The 21,545-nt window shown below is 39.9% G+C and overlaps 3 protein-coding genes across 3 annotated transcripts in view; 1 reads left to right on the forward strand and 2 right to left on the reverse strand.

The window, feature by feature from the left end:
* LOC133460824 (fibrocystin-L-like) overlaps positions 1 to 6,980 on the reverse strand; it is a 91,278-nt gene extending 84,298 nt beyond the window's left edge. The window contains exons 1-3 of the mRNA XM_061741588.1: positions 6,878 to 6,980; positions 5,119 to 5,196; positions 169 to 313 (exon numbers count right to left, since the gene is read on the reverse strand). Of these exons, the coding sequence (XP_061597572.1) occupies positions 169 to 313; positions 5,119 to 5,196; positions 6,878 to 6,932 (278 nt within the window). The 5' untranslated portion in view covers positions 6,933 to 6,980. The remainder of the gene's footprint in view (positions 1 to 168; positions 314 to 5,118; positions 5,197 to 6,877) is intronic.
* Positions 6,981 to 10,963: 3,983 nt separating this feature from the next.
* On the reverse strand, positions 10,964 to 14,392 carry LOC133460608 (transcription and mRNA export factor ENY2). The gene is made up of 5 exons (XM_061741255.1): positions 14,270 to 14,392; positions 14,099 to 14,169; positions 13,937 to 14,007; positions 13,283 to 13,357; positions 10,964 to 11,241 (listed from the first exon to the last, which is right to left on the reverse strand). Exons 2-5 carry the CDS (start codon positions 14,164 to 14,166, stop codon positions 11,165 to 11,167), a joined length of 291 nt encoding a protein of 96 aa, XP_061597239.1. The 5' UTR covers positions 14,167 to 14,169; positions 14,270 to 14,392; the 3' UTR covers positions 10,964 to 11,164.
* A 146-nt stretch (positions 14,393 to 14,538) lies between these two features.
* LOC133460591 (nudC domain-containing protein 1-like) overlaps positions 14,539 to 21,545 on the forward strand; it is a 44,181-nt gene continuing 37,174 nt past the window's right edge. The window contains exons 1-2 of the mRNA XM_061741236.1: positions 14,539 to 14,744; positions 16,286 to 16,440. Of these exons, the coding sequence (XP_061597220.1) occupies positions 14,630 to 14,744; positions 16,286 to 16,440 (270 nt within the window). The 5' untranslated portion in view covers positions 14,539 to 14,629. The remainder of the gene's footprint in view (positions 14,745 to 16,285; positions 16,441 to 21,545) is intronic.

Consider the following 21,545-nt stretch of genomic DNA (forward strand, 5'->3'; position numbering starts at 1 on the left):
GAAAGTTACCCTTCATCCGAGCCTTTAAGACCTTTGAGAGTCTAACAAAGGCCATATGTAGACCTGGATGTCGTCAGCAAAACAATGAAATGAAACACTACGCGCCCTGAATACAGAATGGAGGAGAAGGAAGATTCCCCCCCGGGGCAGGGGTGTCGGGGCGGATACCTGGTGTAGCACAGGATCTGGTTCCCGTGGGTGGAGTCTCTCTCCACGTCGCAGGGGACCGACAGGGAGTCCGACACCAGAGTCACCCGGTTCCCAAAGGTGTCGTCCTGGGGGTTCAGCTGGAACTGGTTCTCCTGAGCAAATCCTGCCCAAGAACAGCCACCATGATGAAAATCATTGATTTGATTTGATTTTTTGATTTGAAGATTTTATTTTGAACATGCCTCATAAAAAAGCGTTCAAAAAAGTGAAAAAACAGAATACCTATATATATATATATATATATATATATATATATATATATATATATATATATATATATATATATATATATATATATATATATATGCTCGAAACGGAGTAAGATTGTAGTATCCACATCGAGTCCTACCCCTGAATCTTACTACATCTTACATTCTTACATATAACAAGAAAAGTTTCAATAACTGTTCAATACAGTGATATAATACTCAATTATATGTATATATAAATATAGTCAAAATCAAAGCAAATCAAGGCAAACAAGAAAAAACAAAACAAACGATCAGCATTAAGTTGTGCTACTATATATGTAATTTATGTAATAATAGAAGTAATTATAATACATAGTATTACATTATCATTACTTTACTATAATACTACAATATAATAGAGAACAATAGACAGCAATGGTATAACAATATACTTGAATAACTATATAAGAGTAGATATGCTATATATACACTGGTTCATATATTTACCTCCAATTATATACATAAAAATTACTATAAATCTATATATCTATATATATAGAGAGACAAGATGGCGGATGAAGTGTGTCGTAGCTCAGCAGCTCCTCACCAGCCTCGATTGAAACCTTTTATTCGATTGAAACCTTTTATTTACAGAACAGTTGATGATCAAGTTATCGTAGAGGATGAGTTTCTCAACTTTCTTGCGGTTAAAATGATAAACTATGACCCAAGATGAACTGGTCCTCTTAACCTCAAACACCTTTGAATCTGAGTGGATCGAGTCCTCTAAAAAAGTTCTGTTTGAACTCTGTCCTGACACTAAACAGAGGTGTGTAGCATTTAAAGGCAACCAGAAGGATGTCAACAATATTAAAAGTTGCCTAAAAGTTTTAAACGAATGTGGGGAAAATATCCCCCGGTTCGTCTCTCATTATCTGGATGAACTGCCACCTGTGTCATTTAACAACCTGGACGTTTCCAACCTGCTGGGCAGAATTGAGCGCCTACACAACGAGGTGTCTGTACTAAGTCACGCGCTGAAACTTCAGGCAGATATCGGCGAGGATTTACGCACGGTGACTGCTATTATTGACAGCAGAGTTTCCGCAGTTGAGCGAAGTTTGGAACCGAGTTGTAGAGAGCAGGCTGTGCTGGGCGTCGCTGAACCCGGCAGGTGTGGATGATTTGGCGTTGGGAGAGGACGCGTGCTCCACCAGGTCTTCTTCTGCAGGAGACGGTACCCGTTCTGACCTGCCTACCGCATCTGGGATCACAAAGACCGGCGTGAGCCATGGTGGAGCTGCGGGCAGCTCACCTACTTGGTCTAAAGTTGTGAAACTTGGTCGACCAAAGAGGATTAATGCTGGAAACCAACCTGTCACCCCAAAACATCGCGCCGGTGTAGAACCCAAACGGCGGGCTTCTAAGCCGATCATCGGTACTTCTGCCCATGGGAATATAAAAGTGATCCGCACAAAGATGGTAAGAGTCTTCGCCACCAGATTTGCACCTGATCTAGATGCAGAGACACTATCTGACCATCTAGCAACACAACTTGGTCGTGATGTTAAATGTGAGCGTATTGTCACTGCGAGCAACAGATACAGCTCGTTTAAAGTGTGTGCGGAATGCAATGACGTTATGGAGATGTACAACCCAGAACTCTGGCCTGAAGGCTCTGTTGTGAGGCGTTTCTATGAACCACGCAAATCGGGAGAGTCAGGTGATGGCAGAGATAGGCTCGTTGCTGGTCCAAGTGTATTGTATGGTGCTACTGCAGCACAGCCCAACTAATACTGTATGCGGGTTGGTTCCTACAACAGCCGTGGCCTGCGACTGGGAAATAGTGAAGGAGACAAGTGTCGACGCTCTGTGGTGGACACTTTGTTGCAAAAATGTGACAATTTATGTTTGCAAGAAACTTTCTTGTCAAAGCATGGCCTGGGAAAACTGAACTCATTTAATGTTAATTTTCACGGGCGCGGGTGAATCCACCACGGACCTATCCCTGGGAATAGTGAGAGGAAGGATTGCAGGGGGCGTTGCCATCCTCTGGCACAAAAATCTGGACCCAGTGATAAATGTTATCCGATTTGAAGTTGACTGGTGTATCGCTGTGCAGATAAAGATCGGTCACAAGGAGTCTACTATCCTTAATGTATATACACCTTATGAGTCACTAGAAAATGAGGATGATTACCTGAATAGGCTTGCTTTTATCAACTCTTTTATCTCAGAGAATCACACTACCAGTGTTCATGTAGTGGGTGACTTGAATGCTGACATATCTGACAAAAAGTCCTTATTTGCCAAATTTTTGTTACAATTTTGTGATGATAACAATTTCTTTTTATCTTCTCAAATGCTATTACCGGCAGATAGCTTTACATATGTTAGCGAGGCCTGGCATACAACATCATGGCTTGACCACTGTATCAGTACCGCTGATGCCCATGACATTCTAAGCTCTATAGAGATTGTCTATGAGGCATCAATATCTGACCATATTCCATTTATAATGACATTAGATCTTGACAGTCTTCCCGAACTATCTCAGGAGGTGAAATTTACTTGCAAGAACAAACTAGATTGGTCTAAACTTACAAATGTGAACAAGCTATTATATTATGGAAGAACTGATACCCTGTTGCGTAAAGTTCATTTGCCAATTGATGCTATTTTATGTTCTGATGTGAACTGTCATGAAAGCTCTCACCGTGAGGATCTTTGTGCCTTGTATGAACATATTATGGGAGCTATATATGAGGCTAGCATACCGCTCTATACCTATGCTGATAAAATATCCAGGGTAAGGCCAGGGTGGAGCAAGTATGTGGCTCATTATCATGCTGAAGCCAAGAATGCCTTTAGGCGCTGGGTCCATGCAGGAAGGCCCAGAGAGGGGCCTGCCCTTGACTTGAAAAAGTTCACCAATTCTAATTATAAATATGCAATTCTTTATGTTAATAAGCATGCACAACAAATCAGAGCGGATTCTATGGCAGAAAAGCTCCTTGATAAAGATGTCACTGGTTTCTGGAAGGAGGTGAGAGCTCTGAACACAAACACCACAACTTTACCAAGCACCGTAGAGAGGGTCTCTGGTTGTGATAACATAGCGGAACTGTGGAGGAAGCATTACTCTACTCTATTTAATTGTCTTAAGAGAGACCCCTACATAGTAGGTGAGATTGTAAATTCGGACACTATGCAAATCACAGCTAAGGAAGTGTTTCATGCCATCTCAGAGCTAGCTGATAATAAGGCTTGTGGTCCAGATGAAATGTCTGCAGAGCATTTTAAATTAGCAAGCCCGAGGGCAGCAGTTCTCCTTGCTATTTGTTTTACAGGCTTTATGTGTCATGGTGTATTACCAGACTCCATGTTGTCCGTTACCTTGGTGCCTATCATCAAGGATAAAGTGGGCCGGGTGGGGTGTATGGATAATTATCGGCCAATTGCTCTAGCCAGTGTGTTGTCAAAGGTTTTTGAGAGAATATTACTTGACAGACTATCTGTATATCTATGCACCTCTGCCAACCAGTTTGGCTTTAAGGCTAAACATAGTACTGATTTATGTATTTATGCTCTGAAGGAGATGGTGGAAAATTACAGAAGACGGAATTCTACTGTACTCATTGGTTTCATAGATGCATCAAAGGCATTTGATCGCATAAATCATTCTAAATTGTTTTTAAAGTTACATCAGAGAGGAGTGCCTGGCACTTTTATGAATGAACTTCAATCATTTTATGTATGCCGATGATCTGGCAATTGTGTCACCTAGCAGTGCTGGGTTACAAGAACTTCTCAATATATGTTCTAATTATGGTGTACAATTTGATGTGAATTATAATGCTAAAAAGAGTTCTGTTCTTATTTGCAAAGTAAAAGGAGATAAGGACCTCACTTTTCCATCCTGTTACCTGTCAGGACAACTGCTTCCTGCTTGCTCTAAAATTAAATACCTGGGACACATCATCACTGATGACATGACAGATGATGAAGATATGAGTAGACAGCGCCGTATTTTATATATGCAGGCTAATTTGTTGACCAGAAGATTTTCCTGGTGTTCAGAGAGGGTGAAAGTGTGTCTTTTTAGGGCTTACTGTACCCCTTTCTATACTGCACCCTTATGGATTAAATTTAAGAAGGCCAGCATCCATAAATTACAGGTTGCGTACAACGATTGTCTGCGTATTTTGCTTGGGAAACCAAGATGGTCTAGTGCAAGTGAACTCTTTTGTAAAGTACATGTTATCACTTTTCATGCACTTTTGAGGAGATTGATGTTCAAATTCATATGTCGACTTAATAGCTCTTGTAATGCCATTATTATGATGTTAACCAACCCAGTCCTCAGTGCTGTAAGATACCAGTCTGCTATGTGGAAACACTGGTATGACTGTCTTTTTTAAATATTGTTGTATGTTTGTTTGTCTTTTTTAATGGACCTGAGTCTAAATAAAAAGATTGATTGATATCAACATATCTACATATAACTATAAATTAGTATATATTAATAGAGATATAGATACACAAATACTGTACGTATAATGCAACTCAATATATCCATATACATACCGGTATACATAATATGAGCTGGACTCCCTCAGGGCAGGGGTTTTTACATTGTTAAAGAATTTGGTTTAGATATGTAAAGTGCTGCTGTGTCATAAAGTGACACGACCAGGTAAGATCGGCTCTCTCTCACCTTCCCCGCTGATGGTGAGTCTCGTTGCTCCATTAAAGCTTCCCAGATGTGGTGAAACGTAATTAACATGCTGAGCACCTGTGAACACAGTTACAGCTATTTGTTTATGTATTTCAGATTCAGATTCAGACATTGATCCCTTTGGGAGGTTTCCTTTGGGGAAACTGACATCTGCAACTCACTCACTCACTCAGCACTGTCATATACAAATCAAACACCCCCAAAAGCTAAACACCCATATAAATAAAAATAATAAAAAAAAAAAAAAAAAAAAGGTAAAAATAAAAATGAAATATGCAGTGCCATAAAAAAGAAAGAATTATATAATTAGAATTATATAATATTATATATTTATACATTTATCTCTGTTATCGCGACAGAATCAGGACATGATTTGCTTATATTTGCCTATATTTTGGTTGCGTGGGTCAGAGTCAGCCCAAGGCATAAGCGAACTAAGTGGCTGCCCAAGAGATAAAAAAATAAAAAATAAAATTATTTTTTTATATGTGAGTGATGATTCATACATTATCAAAGGTATGTTATTGAAAAAACACAATAATTCATAATATAACATAAACAATATTATGTTAACAGACTAGAGTAGAGGACTGCTGGCATATTGACTACTGCCTCTCAGCAACAAAGTTGGCCGTCAGATTTCTTATAGTGATGTCATAAATGACTTTGCCTCCAGAAAAGCAAGGAAACACATCTTCTAAGGAGAGGGTGGAGTATTGAGGACAAATAAAAAAAGTCAATGGTTTGTATTAAAGAAGTTTATTTAGATTTTTTTCTCCTTAATTTTACCAAAGCTTTTGTACATTTTTACATAGTTTTCAGAACTAATTATTTAACTTAATATTTGATTTTTAAACAATTTTCGTTACCTATTTTCTGGTACCTCTGTTCATTTACGTCATTATTTAAGTATTTGTTTGATTTTATTTGTTTATTCTATTTAATAATGTCTGTCTTTGTACATTTGAATTTATTCTTATATGGAGAACATATTGACGAGGTTCTGTTTATCTAAGTTGAGTGATTTTAATTATAGTTCTAGTTTTTGTAGTACTTTGTTGTTGCACTTAATTGTTGTTGTTCCACTTCAAATTGTTGTTGCACATTGTTGTTGCAGTTTCTTTAAAACCAAAAATAAAGTAGATAACGTGTTTACAGGAAATGGTTTATATTTTATATATTTGATTATTTTGTTTCTTTTAGTAGGCCTACACTGTAGATGACACTCAGTATCACACTTAGTACTATATCACTTTAAATATTAAGTGTAAATCAACCCCAGGCCGCTCTTGTAGGTGAATTTGCTCCATTTCAGATTAAAAACCATAGATGGGTAAAAACATGCCAGGCTGACAATAGGATGATGGAAACAACACTGCAGCAACTGTGCAGCTCTTTGACCTTTTATCTATTGCTTCTCTGTGTGGCCAGTAGGGGCAGTTGCTGACTTTGTAAAATAATAATTGAAAGATTTTTCTGCAAATGTGTTAATCTCTTGTCTGCTTCCATGGTCTTAATCACTGTTGATTACAATCTAACTACAACAAAAAGTTCTTCCATCTAGTTTTACAGGTGTATTTGTAATGACAGGGAAAAAGATTAAATAAGTTGGGTGTGTGTTAATGATCAATAATCAGTATTATTAGCAGTAATAGATGGCCCCAAAATCACATTTTGTTCAGGGCCCCATGGCGGCTTGGGCCGGCCCTGGTGTGGGTGTAATGATCATGTTACTCACTGCAGCAGCACCAGAGCGCGACGAGCAGAGCCGCCGGCCGCAGAGGGCGCTCCATCCCGCAAGGCTCCCTCGGTCTCCCTGCTGCTTTTCACTGCAACTGCTGGAAATGTGAGCATCTTAAAACCCAACTTTACATTTCAAATCAACTCTCAAAGACTTTAACTTTTAAATCTGCATCTTTTCTTTAACAAAATTTGAACAAGATCAGCAAACAAGTTCTCCCCATTTGAGCGGGATGGACGTAATTAACTAATCAAATCAAATCAAATTATATTTGTATAGCGCTTTTCATGCATGTATAAAAATGCAACACAAAGTGCTTTACATAAAACGTTAAAAAACATAAAACTTATCCTTGTTCAAGGCATAAGAACCATAAGACCATAAAACCTGGGTTAAAACAACAGCTACTTAAAACAGGCCCATTTAAAAAGATTAGTCTTGAGCCTGCTTTTTAAAACATCATATTATAACAAGTATAATCAAATATATCTCCAAGGTTTTAATGAAAAGCATGAAGAACGTCCCAAGCATCGCACCTGCTGTCAGTGGGCTGTCAGTGTCCCTGGCCAGGTGAGTCTCTCAGACGCAGAGTCAGGCTGCAGCCTGCAGGTGATGCAGCTGTTTATAAGGCCCTGGCCACACCCCCAACTGACCACGCCCATCACCTGGCCACGCCCATCCCGGCCTCTTGATTATGAAAATCATTACTCAGCAAAAACTTCAGGCAGTGGAAACGTAGTAGAATAAAACAATATTCTACTACTACAATAAACCGTAACATTTTAGAGAATAATTCCAGGGAGGGACAAGGAATAAAAGTTGTATGATGGTGAGACTTGTTGCTCCACCCACCCACTCATCCATCCATCCATCCATCCATCCATCCATCCATCCATCCATCCATCCATCCATCCATCCATAAACATAAAACTTACATAGAAATGCTTACAACAAATAACAAGGACAAGATAGAAAAACACTTAACATTTGTGTAATAAAAACAACACGGGTCGATCAAACAAAGGATCCACAAACAAGGCATCGTTTTGGTATTATTAATTAAATTAGCTTTTTTAGTAGTGGGTGTGGCTGCTGAACTGTGTACCATGTGACATCTGCACACCTATGAAAACTAACATTTTTGACATTTTGGTCCATATTTTTGATGTAAAGAATCAAGATAATGGTCCTAAGATGGAGCCCTGGGGTACACCGTTAAGTACCTTCAGTCAAGTTGAGTCAAAGCGCTGTACCTGAACACACCTGGTGGCTTTGGATTGTTTTCAAACCAACAGTCGGTGCTTCAACATCTCCTGCAGTATCAAACGCTTTAGTTAAATCGTGAAAAGGGGCCGGACATGTTTGCTGTTTTGTACGTGAATAAAATCTTTTAGGACTTTAAATGATATGAGGGTTGTTGCCAGCGTGGAATATAAGCGTCATGGGGACAGACGAGCAAGGGAACGAGCAGCGCAGAAAGACCGGAATTAATTTAAAGCAGATGAGTGTATGCATGATCGCGTAATTATTCTATTCGGATTTAAAATCGGAATAAACCAGCCACTTACCTCGGAAATAAGTTTAAGTCGGAAGGGCCATTTTCATTCGGAATCAGGTGTTTACATGGTCATTTTTAATCATTTTAAATCAGATTTAATTTTAATTCTGAATTAAACTTCCTATGTAAATGCCCTGATTGAGCCTGGAGTTGGACCGACAGCCTTTACCTTTAACCCGATGATCTATAATCTCACTTCTGATCTCTTCAGACATCAGACATCATCACCTGTCACCTGTCTGCACATAAACAATGAACCCGACCTTCCGTTCAGCTCATCCTTTAGTCATAAATACAGTATCTCTCTCTCTGGGAGTATAAATAACTGGTGTTCAAGTCTAAGGCTGGTCGTAAAAAACACAACAAAAGGCAAAAATGCCGTTCGGCAGGTTCAGTGACGCATATTTGAACAAGGGTCATATTTTACAAATGTTTGGCCACAACAACGTACGTGATCTCATCACGGACAAAACACGCTGCGGATGAGTGAAGAGAGCAGTTTCATTCAAGTGTTTTCTGCCTCCTTGTAAAAGAACATCCTTAACCTCCCAACCTGCACTTCAAAACTACGTCTAAAGCAGGGGTCTTCAACCTTTTTTAGCCCAGGGATCCTTGGATGAGAGAAAAACAGAGCCGGGACCCCTGCTTGTAATTCTTATTTTTTTCCTTTTTTTTTTTAATGTGTCAAGTTTTAAAGGAGCTTGAGGCTCCTTTTAAGAAATGAGACTCTCTAGCGCCACCCTTCACCACGACGGGAGAACGTGCATGCAGCGTCATGTGACGTCACATCCGCAGCTCAGCGCGGGAAATTCGGGACCGAATTGCAGCACATTTTGCAGCACACAGCCTGTTCAAGGCAACGGAGAGATACGCTAGAGGGCTCATTCTTTTGGGTTTGGAACGCTTCATCTGACATTATTACTAGAAAACTTAAAATGTATAGGGATTTTTTTCATAAATCCTGCCACAATCCGGCCTCAAGCTCCTTTAAGCCTGGCTTATAATAACTTTTGAATGTGTTTTATTCTGCTTATATCACCTTATTAACCAATTCCTGACTGGGTTATTAGCCTACACGTGTTTACGGTTGATGAAACTTTGGCCTCGTCAGACGTGGAAGGAGTAACGTTAGGCCGAGTTGTAACGCTACAATCTCCAGCTTTATGCTTCGTTATTGTCACAAATTTATCCATCAGGTCTAACTAGCGTTAAATATTAAATAGCCAAGTGAAGGATTAAATCCGTGTATCATTCGTTCTTTCCATTTTCAATTTGCAATCAAAAACCAAAACATGAAAAAGTGACTGGTTATTTTGTTATTTGTTTTTTATTATAACACAAAAAACAGAAAAATTCTCATATTTCAATTTTAGGCACAGATCAAAAATACGAAATAGAAAAAACGGGCCACAGGACTGAATTTGATTTTAATATTTAACTGGTCGGGTTTACGTGACCTGGAAATGTTCTACATCCATGGTACGCGGCAGTTCGGGTAACCATGGCTACCATGGCGACGCTGGAACAACACATTAAGTTCCCAGAAAGACCAAGAAGACCCAACCGCCCCAAACGACCCCAGTCCCACTGCTGCTCCTTCAGGGGGTTGATTTCCCAGCAACAGGTAGACAAACTGATAATGGACTACATTGTTGCAGATTTACAGCCTCTGAGTAAAGTTGAAAAGCCACCAGGACAAAACATGATTGTAAACAGCAGGAGTCTCAACCCTGGTCCTCTGGAAAACCTGTCCTGCACGTTTTAGATGTTTCCTTGCATCATCACACCTGATTCTATATTGCAAATATTATATATTATATAGCAACCCGACCTTCTCCAGCATGCACCCCCAGTGAAGAAGATAGCCGGTCATGAACTTTCGGCCATATGATGGTCCCGTCTGTCACGGGATTAAACATTTACTCTCAGTGTTTGCTCTGCGTCTGATGTCTTTTTCTCCTTCAGATCATGCCGAGCACAGAATCTTCTGACGCTCATTTCTGAGCATTGCAGGAGACAAATCTGCTGCAACGTGCAGGAAATGTGTTTGTGCGTCAAACTGCTGTGGAACAAGTCCTTAATCAATCTTTAAAAAATAATTCTTAATGTGTTGTTCCAGCGCCGCCATGGTAGCCATGGTTACCCGAACTGCCGCGTACCATGGATGTAGAACATTTCCAGGTCACGTAAACCCGACCAGTTAAATATTAAAATCAAATTCAGTCCTGTGGCCCGTTTTTCTATTTCGTATTTTTGATCTGTGCCTAAAATTGAAATATGAAAAACCAAACGTTTTTCCTTTTTTTGTGTTATAATAAAAAACAAGAAACAAAATAAGGCTTAAGGTTTTTCTCCCACTAGGTGAGTTTTTACCTGCCACTGTTTATGTTATGTTTATGTAATAATTGCTCGGGGGTAATGTTCTGGGTCTCTGGAAAGATCCTGGAGACAACTTCTGTTGTAATAGACGCTATATAAATAAAACTGAATTGAATTGAATCAGACAGGAAACCATGACAACAGCATCACAAAATATTCATCACTTTAATCCATCTTTTCCCCCCAAAACAACAGCAAACTAAAATCAATATGAAAACACAAAGTACAAAGTAAAATTCACAACAGCAACCAACATCAGTCTGGACTTTAATGGCGAAATAGATGGTGATTAAAAAAAAACTAAAACAAAAAATAAGAAACGGTAGTGCAGATCCGAGGCGGCAGGTTCACAGAGCGGCATGCTGGGAGAGGAAAGCTCGGATCCTCTGCAGCAGCTCCTTCTTCACGCTGTCTGGTACGAGTGCTGCACACAACACAGGAACAAGAGTCAGTGTGTGTGTGTGTGTGTGTGTGTGTGTGTGTGTGTGTGTGTGTGTGTGTGTGTGTGTGTGTGTGTGTGTGTGTGTGTGTGTGTGTGTGTGTGTCACATGATCAGAATCTTGAAATGAGTTCGGCACTCCTGAAATTCAAAGCTTTTTGAAATGTTTGTCAGACGTGTCATCTTTTGTTCTGCCTGGTTTGGGTTTATTTTTACACATTAGAGAGAAGAAAAACATGAACATTTCCATTGTTCTGTCTGGAATTTATATTATTTGAAAAGATAACGTTCCTTTCGTTCAGATATTTGATCAACAAATATTATTTCAAAAGCAAGTGTTATTTAACCTCTTTAAAACAAACATAAAAATCTGGTTTGTGTAGTTCAGTTTGATTTTCTAAAGAAGACGGGGAATGAATTGTCCGATCACATTAGATTAAAAACAACATACGAGTCATGATGCTGGGTTTCTGGGATGAACACAACTGCATCCCTTTACCAATCTAATTCAAACCAATAGAAGGAATGCACATGACGTCACAGATGCCACTTCACAGTGGGTTTCGCCCACTGAGTGGCAGAAAGACTGAGTGGCAGCGTAAACTTTCAGTTTGAGCAACTGGAAAACATCTTAAATGGGAAAGAGCTGTTGTGCGATCGACTGTACTCTTAGATTTAGCAAGAAATCGGAGTTATCGTTTTACAGACTGCGAAAAATAAGCTTAAGAGAGACAAATGGATCGCTGCAATTGGCAGAAACAACTGGATTCCAGGCACCGAAACGTGGATTTGCAGCTCCCATTTTGTATCAGGTAATGTTGGATTTTTGGGTAGCTAACGTTAAACGGTCAAATCATAAAGTTCGGTGTCCTCATCAATTTAATTTCGCCGAGAAATCCTGCTTTGAAGTCGGACCAAGCGTCAAGACTTTTTTATGCCTTCAAGCTTTGCTTCGTGTATTTCTCCGGCGTAGAAATTAAGTACATATATAAATATCAGGAAACTCGATTCGTGGCCAAACATTAATGTCCATGGACCACTGGTTTTTGGGGTAACTGTACGGGTCACTGTCAAGTCCAACTGCCTTTAATTTAAGCCCATAATCGGCTGTTATCCCGTTTTCTCCACTAGTTGCAGCTGTTTTTGCCACTCAGTGCGAGTAAAGGGGCGTGGTCCAGTGGGGAAGTGACGTCAATGCAGACCCTCTATTAGAAGAGATCCTCAGGTCACGTGCTTCTCAAACGTTGGAGGATTTACACTGGATTCTGTTTGACCGGTGTTCTGCCAATTTCTGCTGTTTTGCCAAAAATTGCTACCTAATGGTTTTCTACCTTTGTAGAGCTACAATTTTACTGTGTTTTACTCCCTAAACCACTTCCTTTTCCCCCAAGTGGTCCTTGTCTCTTGCCAGGCCGTTATTGTAAATAAGAATGTTCTTAATGACCTGCCTGGTTAAATAAAGGCAAATGAGTGAATGAATATCAAATAAAGCCATAGAATTGGTTTTTTTTTTTGCCTCTTTATCGTATAATGTTCACAAAGTGTAATGCAATTCATGTCATGGCTCATGTATTTTGAAGGATCAAATACTCAACATCCCATATTATCAATTTTACATCGTGCAAGAAATGATGGGCGTGACAATCAAACTTTGAAAATCCACTGTGCGCTTGCGCAGAACCACAAAGTAGCATTTCTCGGCAGGTAGCAAGGATTGGAAGAACACCGGCGCCCTTACTTCCGGAAGTAAATAAAATAAAATAAAAAACATTTTGAAACCAAATAAATATTTAAACAACATTTAATTACTATTGACAGTCACCCACAGACTGAAATAACACCTTCTTTTAGTAATTATACAATTATTTTATTTTAATTTATTTTTCATCTCTTGATTTGATGTGGCGGCGCCCTAGCGCCCCCTACTGACCAGCCGCCACTGATCATTATTATTATTGATGACCATTATTGATGTCCCTCTTCCGCCACCTGCTGGTGGGTTTGAGGTCCTGCAGGAAAATCTTACCTCTGCCTTTCGGTGTGACTTCTGTGACCAAGTCCTCCACTGTGACGTGTTCCAGACCCTTTTCTCTGATCACATCTGGACACAAGACCGCATCATCATCAGCATCATCATCATCATCATGAATGAAGTTTATTCAATCATGACAACACAAAAACAACGCAACACCAAAAAACATTGTGCACAGCATTGACATTTCACACAAAACCAATAATCATGTGTTGAACAATGACTGAAAAGGCATAGGCAGAAGCAAACTGCTTATAAAAGCCTATCCTATGTTATCAACTTTCTTTTTTGGCTACCGACCTCCTGAAAACCAAAGAGACAATAGAAAAGCAAAGAAACATTAACAGATAGTCAATCGCTGTTATAAACTTCAAAAAAGCTTTACGAACCATTTTCTTAAAAACCAAAAGAGAATGACATGTTTTTAAATGTATGTTGGCATCATTCCAGAATTTAACTCCAGTAATGGAGACACATCTCCTTTTCATGCCTTTTTTTTAGCTTTTTGTACAGTAAAATTGCTCCTGAATTGAAAAAAAAAAACCTCTGTATTGAGTCAGGGAGCATTTTTGATTTTGCTCTGAACATAATTTGCATGATTTTATAATAAAACAAATCCTCCTCATCATCACAAACATGAAAACACACCTTTGCAGTGAGCTTTCAGCTGGTCCTTCCATCCGCACTCCACGAGCTTCGCCCTGAGCAACTCTTTCAACCTGCAGCCACACATGTCAGAGGATCCATTATGACTCGATCAGAACCGATCAGAACCGATCAGAACCTTCGAACCGGAGAAAACGGGCTTACCGTTCCCGCTCGCCCATTTCTATCAGCTTCTGGTTGATCGCAGCCTTCATCTGGTATTCTTTATTCATGATCTGCTCCAGAATCAAAGGCAAACCTCAGGCGGTGTCAGGTTAAATGCAACAAAGCGAGGAAACGGCGTTTAGTTTTGGGGAAATATCTGAGAAACGTTACCTTTTCTCTTTTGGTCGTGAGAGACTGCGTCCCTTGTCCAAATTGTACCGTCTAAAACATCAAAAGCTTATCAGTTCCTAGCCAGCGACAAAATTAAGCTTTATCAACAATAATTCTCACTGGAATATTTTTCAACTTAATTTAAAACTTAAGGAAGAAAATAACGTAGAATGTTTTTGAATATTTAGTACATTTTGGAGACGGGAAAAGAAAACAAATCAAAACGAACTCGACTTCCCGTGATGCCTCGGGAGTGTCGCTGCTAAATGGCTCCGTCTGAAACAGGGCGATAGTGCACATCTTTTTCACTCTTCTGCCTCATTTATTCATTTGTGGATACTGTAGTTATTTCCAAAAGCCATGGCTGCGTCTAACTACTCCCTGAAGGTCAACAGGGAGCTTTTGGACCCCAATTTTGAGAGTTATCGACTGTCTCTGGACGCGATTCCCACGTACAACATCGAGCTGGATGCAGGTGAGGATGTTAGCGCGTGGCTAAACACACACCTGAAACCAGACAGTTTCACCAAAACAAGAGGATTAACTCATTACTGACGCAGTCACGGGCTACTTATGCTCTAAAAACACATTTGATAACGCAAAGTGACGTCAGAGTAGCTTTATCTAGCAGGAAATGGAACAAAGTATTAACATAAATCTGTTTAAAAAGAGATACAAAAAATTATTTATAAACAGGAAGAGGAAATGGGTTAACGAGGAGTGTGAGAAACAAATAAAATAGGGAAAAAGGTATATTATACTTGCTTAAGATATGTTTAGATATTTATGTAGTATATATTATATGTTGAGAGGGATAGTTATAATTATGTAATATATGTTATATATTTATTAGGTATGTAGCATATATATATATTTATAGGGATATTTATGTAGTTTATTTAGTGTATATTTATATTGATTTATATCATATTTTTATTTTCTATATATTGATATAATTATGTAATATTTATATTTTCTATATACTTATGGATAATTATGTAGTAATAGGCATGTTTACGTAGTATTTATAGACTATATTTATATGGATATTGTGTAGATATAATAATAACAATGTAAATTCATAGATTTATAAAAGGGTAGGAACCAGGAAAAAGTGTATACTTCTTCCTACTCCTTTTTTTTTCGAAAATATGTGAATATGAACATGTTACTGTTTATTTAAAAAAATTTTGTATACATGTTCGAAATAAAAATGAATGAATTACTTAATTCATTCATCTATTAGGGACAAGCGTCTTAACTAATACTGAACTACTAATATCTAAATACTGAAATGATTTAATGTTGATTTTTAATCATCGTTCATAGATTTAATCATCATTCATAGATGGTCTTTTAATCCAATATGACAAATAGAGTTAAAGTCTACGGCATGTTCTAAAATATACTTTTATTGTAGGTACTCATTATAGTTATATGGAAAATACTACATTTTAAAACCAGAACACACCCACCTTCATTTACAAAATACACCCTGTAAAGACAACAAAGATCTAAGAAAGAAATAGTGAGGAGACTTTCCTTGGTAAGGTATTCATTATTGCAATAATTAATATTTCAGCTTCCATATGTTATTTAGATCCGTTTCTCTCATTTTTTCTGCACCACCACCCAAAAATGCACATTTTGTCACCTCCACCTTTTGCCTGCATCACTGTTGAAACTGGTGTCACTGAGATGCATCGTTGTTTAACGTTGGTTCTTTCCTTTGTTTTCCTGAACATATATGTTCCCCTTAGTTCATACTGGCTAACTGCTTTGGAAGAGCTTCTGAATCCTGTCAGGAAGTGTTTTATTGTTGATTTTAAACATAAATTGTGCTGTTTTAAGGTCCACTAAATCTCTGAATTTAAGCACATTTGAATTTATGAATAATCTATTTGTTGGTTCTCGATAATCTGCTTTGTTTATAACTCTCACAATAACTATCACAAATTACCGCGGGTCCTCAGGTAACTTGTCACACCAACGTAAACCTTTTCCTTCCCAATGCAGCCGTGGAGGAGGTCCAGCTGAAGGACACACACTACACCCTGGAGCACATGCGGGCCTTCGGCATGTACAACTACCTGCACCGGGACCCTTGGTACGAAGACAGCGTTTTGTTCGTGGACTGCAAAGGACGAGTTCTGAACCTCACCGTCACTCTGGTACGACTTTTAAATCCCCACAGCTCTACGTTAAAGCCACCCTATAGAGGGAATGCACATGACGTCACAGATGCGACTTCACAGCGGGTTTCGCCCACTGAGTGGCAGAAAGACTGAGTGGCAGCGTAAACTTTCAGTTTGAGCAACTGGAAAACATCTAAAATGGGAAAGAGCTGTTGTGCGATCGACTGTACTCATAGATTTAGCAAGAAATCGGAGTTATCGTTTTACAGACTGCCAAAAAATAAGCTTAAGAGAGACAAATGGATCGCTGCAATTTGTAGAAACAACTGGATTCCAGGCACCGAAACATGGATTTGCAGTTCCCATTTTGTATCAGGTAATGTTGGATTTTTGGGTAACTAACGTTAAACGGTCAAATCTTAAAATTCGGTGCCCTCATCACTTTAATTTCACCAACAAATCCTGCCTTGAAGTAGGACCAAGCGTCAAGACCTTTGTACGCCTTCAAGCTTTGCTTTGTGTTTTTCCCCGGCGTAGAAATTAAGTACATATAAATATCAGGAAAATGGATTCGTGGCCAAATATTAATGTTCATGGACCACTGGTTCTTGGGGTAACTGTACAGGTCACTGTCAAGTCCAACTGCCTTTAATTTAAGCCCATAATCGGCTGTTATCCCGTCTTCTCCACTAGTTGCAGCCATTTTTGCTGATGTTTTGCCACTCAGTGTGAGTAAGGGGGCTGGTCCAGTGAGGAAGTGACGTCAATGCAGACCCTCTATTACCCCTTTTCCACCAAACCGGTTCCAGAGCTGGTTCTGATTCACAACTCGTTCAACTTGGGAACCAGCTAAGAACCAGTTTGTTTTTCCACAGCTCGGGTGCTAAGGGGAGCCACATCATTACGTTGCTGCAAACGTCAGTTATGTCGGTGCGTTTGCGTGAAAGTTGCAGCAACAACAAGGTATCTGCTCTAATAGGACTCGGTCCACGTAGCTCCTCCGTGGACACATCTCTAAAAGACAGGTTGTCTCCTCCTCAGACCCATGATGCTTTGCTGAATCCAGATTCATCCTTATTTGAAAATGTCTCCGTCTCCCAGTCTTGCTATTGCCGTTGGTCTTAATAACTCCACCCCCTCCGCTTACATAAGTGGTTCTTTCCTCTAAACCCAGCAAAGAGTTGGTGCTACTTTGGAACCAGAGCCAGTTCTTTGTCAGTGGAAACAGAAAGCCCGGTTCCAAACTCAGCACTGGCTCAGAACCAGAACCAGCTTGGAACCGGTTTGGTGGAAAAGGGATAAATGTAGCAACACCAGATCTTTTAACTGTCACTTGCAGCGCAGCCTTCGTAGAGAAGAATAGAAAGAAGAGAAAACACCCAGAAACTGTATTTGTTTGCAGATAAATATGTGATTGTGATGCTGGAAATTGCCAGTAGGTGGCGTCGTTTGACAGCACCACGAAGACACCCAGCAGCTGGTCGTCATCTCAACCCAGCACGGTCTCTTCTCGGTTGAGATGGTCAGATCTCAGTGTTCGGACGAGGATACTGGTTTCTTCTTCAGAGGCATTACAGTAGATTCAGGTTTTGGTTATTTCCATATTTAATCCCTTGGCGTGATTACATTATTGATTCTGGGTTCTGAACCAGGATTATCACCGTTACTAAGATGTTAACAGGAGGAGGAAAATCATCCCGATGACCTGTACAGCTACGGCTCTTTTATCTCGGGGCCATAATTAGCGATAATGCTGCTGCGTCGGCGGTTTCTTTTATGTCCAAAGCGACCTACGCGATGAGCTTTTCCACTTTCAGATTCAGCGTTATTAAATTAAATTCATGGAAATGTGTTTCTCAGACTTTAATTACAGTGATCACATGATAATTACCCTCCTCTGCGGGGCTTTTGTGCTCGTGTGAAGGGAGACGGGGGCCATTACCGGCGGTTCACGACGCCTCAAAGGCTGCAGGAGATGAGCTCAAAGGTGCATTAAAAATCAATCTGATCTGAGTATGATCAGGTTTTTCATCACCCCAAGAATAAAATGTTTACAAAATGGCAGACCAGAATCAGGGCAATGTTGGAGACTATGCAACAACTCTATGCCTGACCATTTTCACATATTTTGGAATTGCCCGGCAATCCAATCTTATTGGCGAGAAATAACATCAGAAATAAATTCCATACTTGGCTCTAAGATTGAACATAATTTCTGTACAATATATCTGGGAAATATACCAACTAAACTAAATACCTCCTTAAAATATTACTAGTAGCTTCCAAGAAAACAATAATGAGGAAATGGCTAAACAAAGAGCCACCAACAAAAAGAGAGTGAGTAACAATTGTAAAGGAGATGTTTGTCATGGAAAGCTTGTCAAATTTATCTGCGCAGAGTCTGAGAGAAAATGTCAAGTATTGGTACAAATGGGTGATGCACATGAATGTTGTAAAAGAAAACCTTTTATGTTAACATATTATGAACATTTTCTTTCTTTCCTTTAACAATTACTACAACATGCACCTCATCATCATTATTATTATTATTATTATTATTATTATTATTATTATTATTATTATTTCTTTGTCGCCTATTTATCAGATATCAAGGTAAACTCTCTATGTGCTCAAGAGTTTTATGGACTAAGGAGGATATGGACTGAATTCATATCACACTCGGGACCCTATTAAAGCCTCCTGTCACCTTTACTCTCGGTGGAAATGTTGGAAAAGTAACCCAGAAAACAAGAAATGAACACAGAAAAGACAAACTGTATTGTGCCGACCCTGGTATCATATCTGTTCATATGTTCATCAGCAGGTACATCCGCGTTATATTTGTGTTACTGTAAAAACTAAAATACAAAAATAAAGTAAAAAAAAAAATCTGATGCGAGACCTGGCGGCTGATCTCTGGTCCTTTTTTAGGAAAAAAGAAGGAGCTTTCTCTTCACACAGCGGAGAAGGAAGGCGAGCAGATATGTCACCGTATGTGAAGTTGTACGTGTCGCTACGTGACGGATCATTGCCAGATTTCTCAGATTAGATGTTATCCTCTTCAGAAGGGCCCTTCTGAGAGTAAATGCGTCGTGGCAGTTGCAGCGATTCACGGAGGTTTAATTGCCACTTTATTCTAGTGGACGAGTAGCAGTGGTCATGTGATCACAGGAGCTTTGTTTATGTGGCAGTTCCGCCCCGGTGGGGATGAGGTGACTAGTGAGATCCTGAAAACCTCCCTGGCTTATGCTGAGGTCTGGACTAAAGTTGCTTTCGTCAACAAAAATTATGAGTAAATATCGTCGTCAACGAACCTTTATCACCTGAGGAAAACGAAACGCAACGAAAATGCTGGTCATGTGACGATAACGATAATTAAATATATAATTCAATATCGTAGAGGAATAAAAACCAGACTAAAATGTAGATTTCAAAATAAAAACTATGCTAAAATGTGTCTTCATTTTCGTTGACCAAAACGAGACGAAATGTTCCAACAAAGATCCTTGATATACAAGTTGTTATGGAATCAGATCCAGAAGATGCAGCTGCAGAGTTAGAGGCTGATGCCGTTAACGCAGAGATCTAGGTTCACGTCAATTAAAAACAAAGGGCCAAATCCACAAAAAATAGATTGCGCCCGCAAATAGCGCTGTGTATTGCGCTGCATTAGCGCCCGCAATTTGCCCCGCTTTAAGGTCCTATTCACAAAAGATTTCGCTCTAATGATATACCAGCGCAAACACGCCCATAAAGTTTTGGAGCTGAGTGCAATTTGCACTTGTCTGAGTCGAGCGGAGCTGTTTCCAGTGTTCTCCATATTTCAGCGCACAGATTGGTCCATAATGAAAACTGCAGAATTAAAAAATAAAGCGAGTGAAAATAAAACGCTGTGAGGCGCAAGGGCGCAATTTCTACTGGGAACATGGGGGACATGCCCCCCCACTTTTCAAACTCATGCTTTTGTCTCTCTCCCCCCGTTTTTTTTTTTTTACAGTTTAAGAACTAACGGTAGGCTCAGCCTGTATTACAAATCATCAAGAGACTGTGCGAAGACGGCACGGGAGCCCCGCTCCCCCTCCTCCCTCCTCCCTCAGTGCTGTTCAAGGCTGATTTATGGTTCCGCGTTAAATCGACACAGAGCATACGGCTAAGGTTACGCGGCGACGCACACCGCACAGTGCGCGTCGCCGCACACCGCACAGTGCGCGTCGCCGCATCTTTCAGGCCCTTTTTGTGCGCAAGCAAGCTTTATAGATGAGGTCCCAGATCAGGATCTGACGGTAATTCATGTTCTGTGTTTTGCTACACACACCTACAGGTCAGCTGTTAAACACACACATTCTAGATTATGTTTATATGGTGGAATTGTTTGTAATAAAGCAGCCCCTTACTGTATGGATGAATCCTGAGCTCCGTCCTGTTATTTTTATTTTTAAATCCGAGATAAGTCCACAACCCCACTTGATCTGAGTGTGTACAGTGATGTCTGACTGTAGATTTCACCTTTAATATCATTCAGTATCACACAGGCTTGAATGATATTGAAGAGAGAGAACAGAGACAGACGGGGAGTGAGGAGTTTGCGCAGTTTAATACACGCTTCTGAAACACGGTATTTGCTCCACTATTTTTGCATGTGGCAAATAGCCCTGGCCTTTGTGAATTAGGCGCTTTTTGCAATGAGGCTTATTTGCATAGAAAGGGGGGAACTTTTTGTCTCATTTGCACCGGTTTAGCGGCCGCAAAAGCCGCGCAATCCTTTTGTAGATTTGGCCCAAAGTTACATCGAGAAACGCAGGGATCTGCTCTGGGGCTGGAGAAGAAGAAGAGACCATCTTTGGATCCACTTTCCTACATAGACGTGGAAAAGAAAACCCAATGTGTCGAAGAAGGAAAGGTGCAGAGGAGACGAGAAAATGAGGAAGGAAGGAAGGAAGGAAGGAAGGAAGGAAGGAAGGAAGGAAGGAAGGAAGGAAGGAAGGAAGGAAGGAAGGAAGGAAGGAAGGAAGGAAGGAAGGAAGGAAGGAAGGAAGGAAGGAAGGAAGGAAGGAAGGAAGGAAGGAAGGAAGGAAGGAAGGAAGGAAGGAAGGAAGGAAGGAAGGAAGGAAGGAAGGAAGGAAATAGAGAAGGTACGAAGG

The sequence above is a fragment of the Cololabis saira genome, chromosome 15 (genome assembly GCF_033807715.1).
Source record: "Cololabis saira isolate AMF1-May2022 chromosome 15, fColSai1.1, whole genome shotgun sequence".
NCBI lineage: Eukaryota > Metazoa > Chordata > Actinopteri > Beloniformes > Belonidae > Cololabis > Cololabis saira.

Bases quoted from the DNA above. Each gene is read 5' to 3' on its own strand.
- LOC133460608 (XM_061741255.1), bottom strand. From the start codon at position 14,166: ATGAATAAAGAATACCAGATGAAGGCTGCGATCAACCAGAAGCTGATA. The intron at 13,358-13,936 runs GTGTGTTTTCAT...TCTTGTGTCCAG, and splicing joins GCTGAAAGCTCACTGCAAAG to ATGTGATCAGAGAAAAGGGT. The intron at 11,242-13,282 runs GTAAGATTTTCC...TGTTGTGTGCAG, and splicing joins AGTCACACCGAAAGGCAGAG to CACTCGTACCAGACAGCGTG.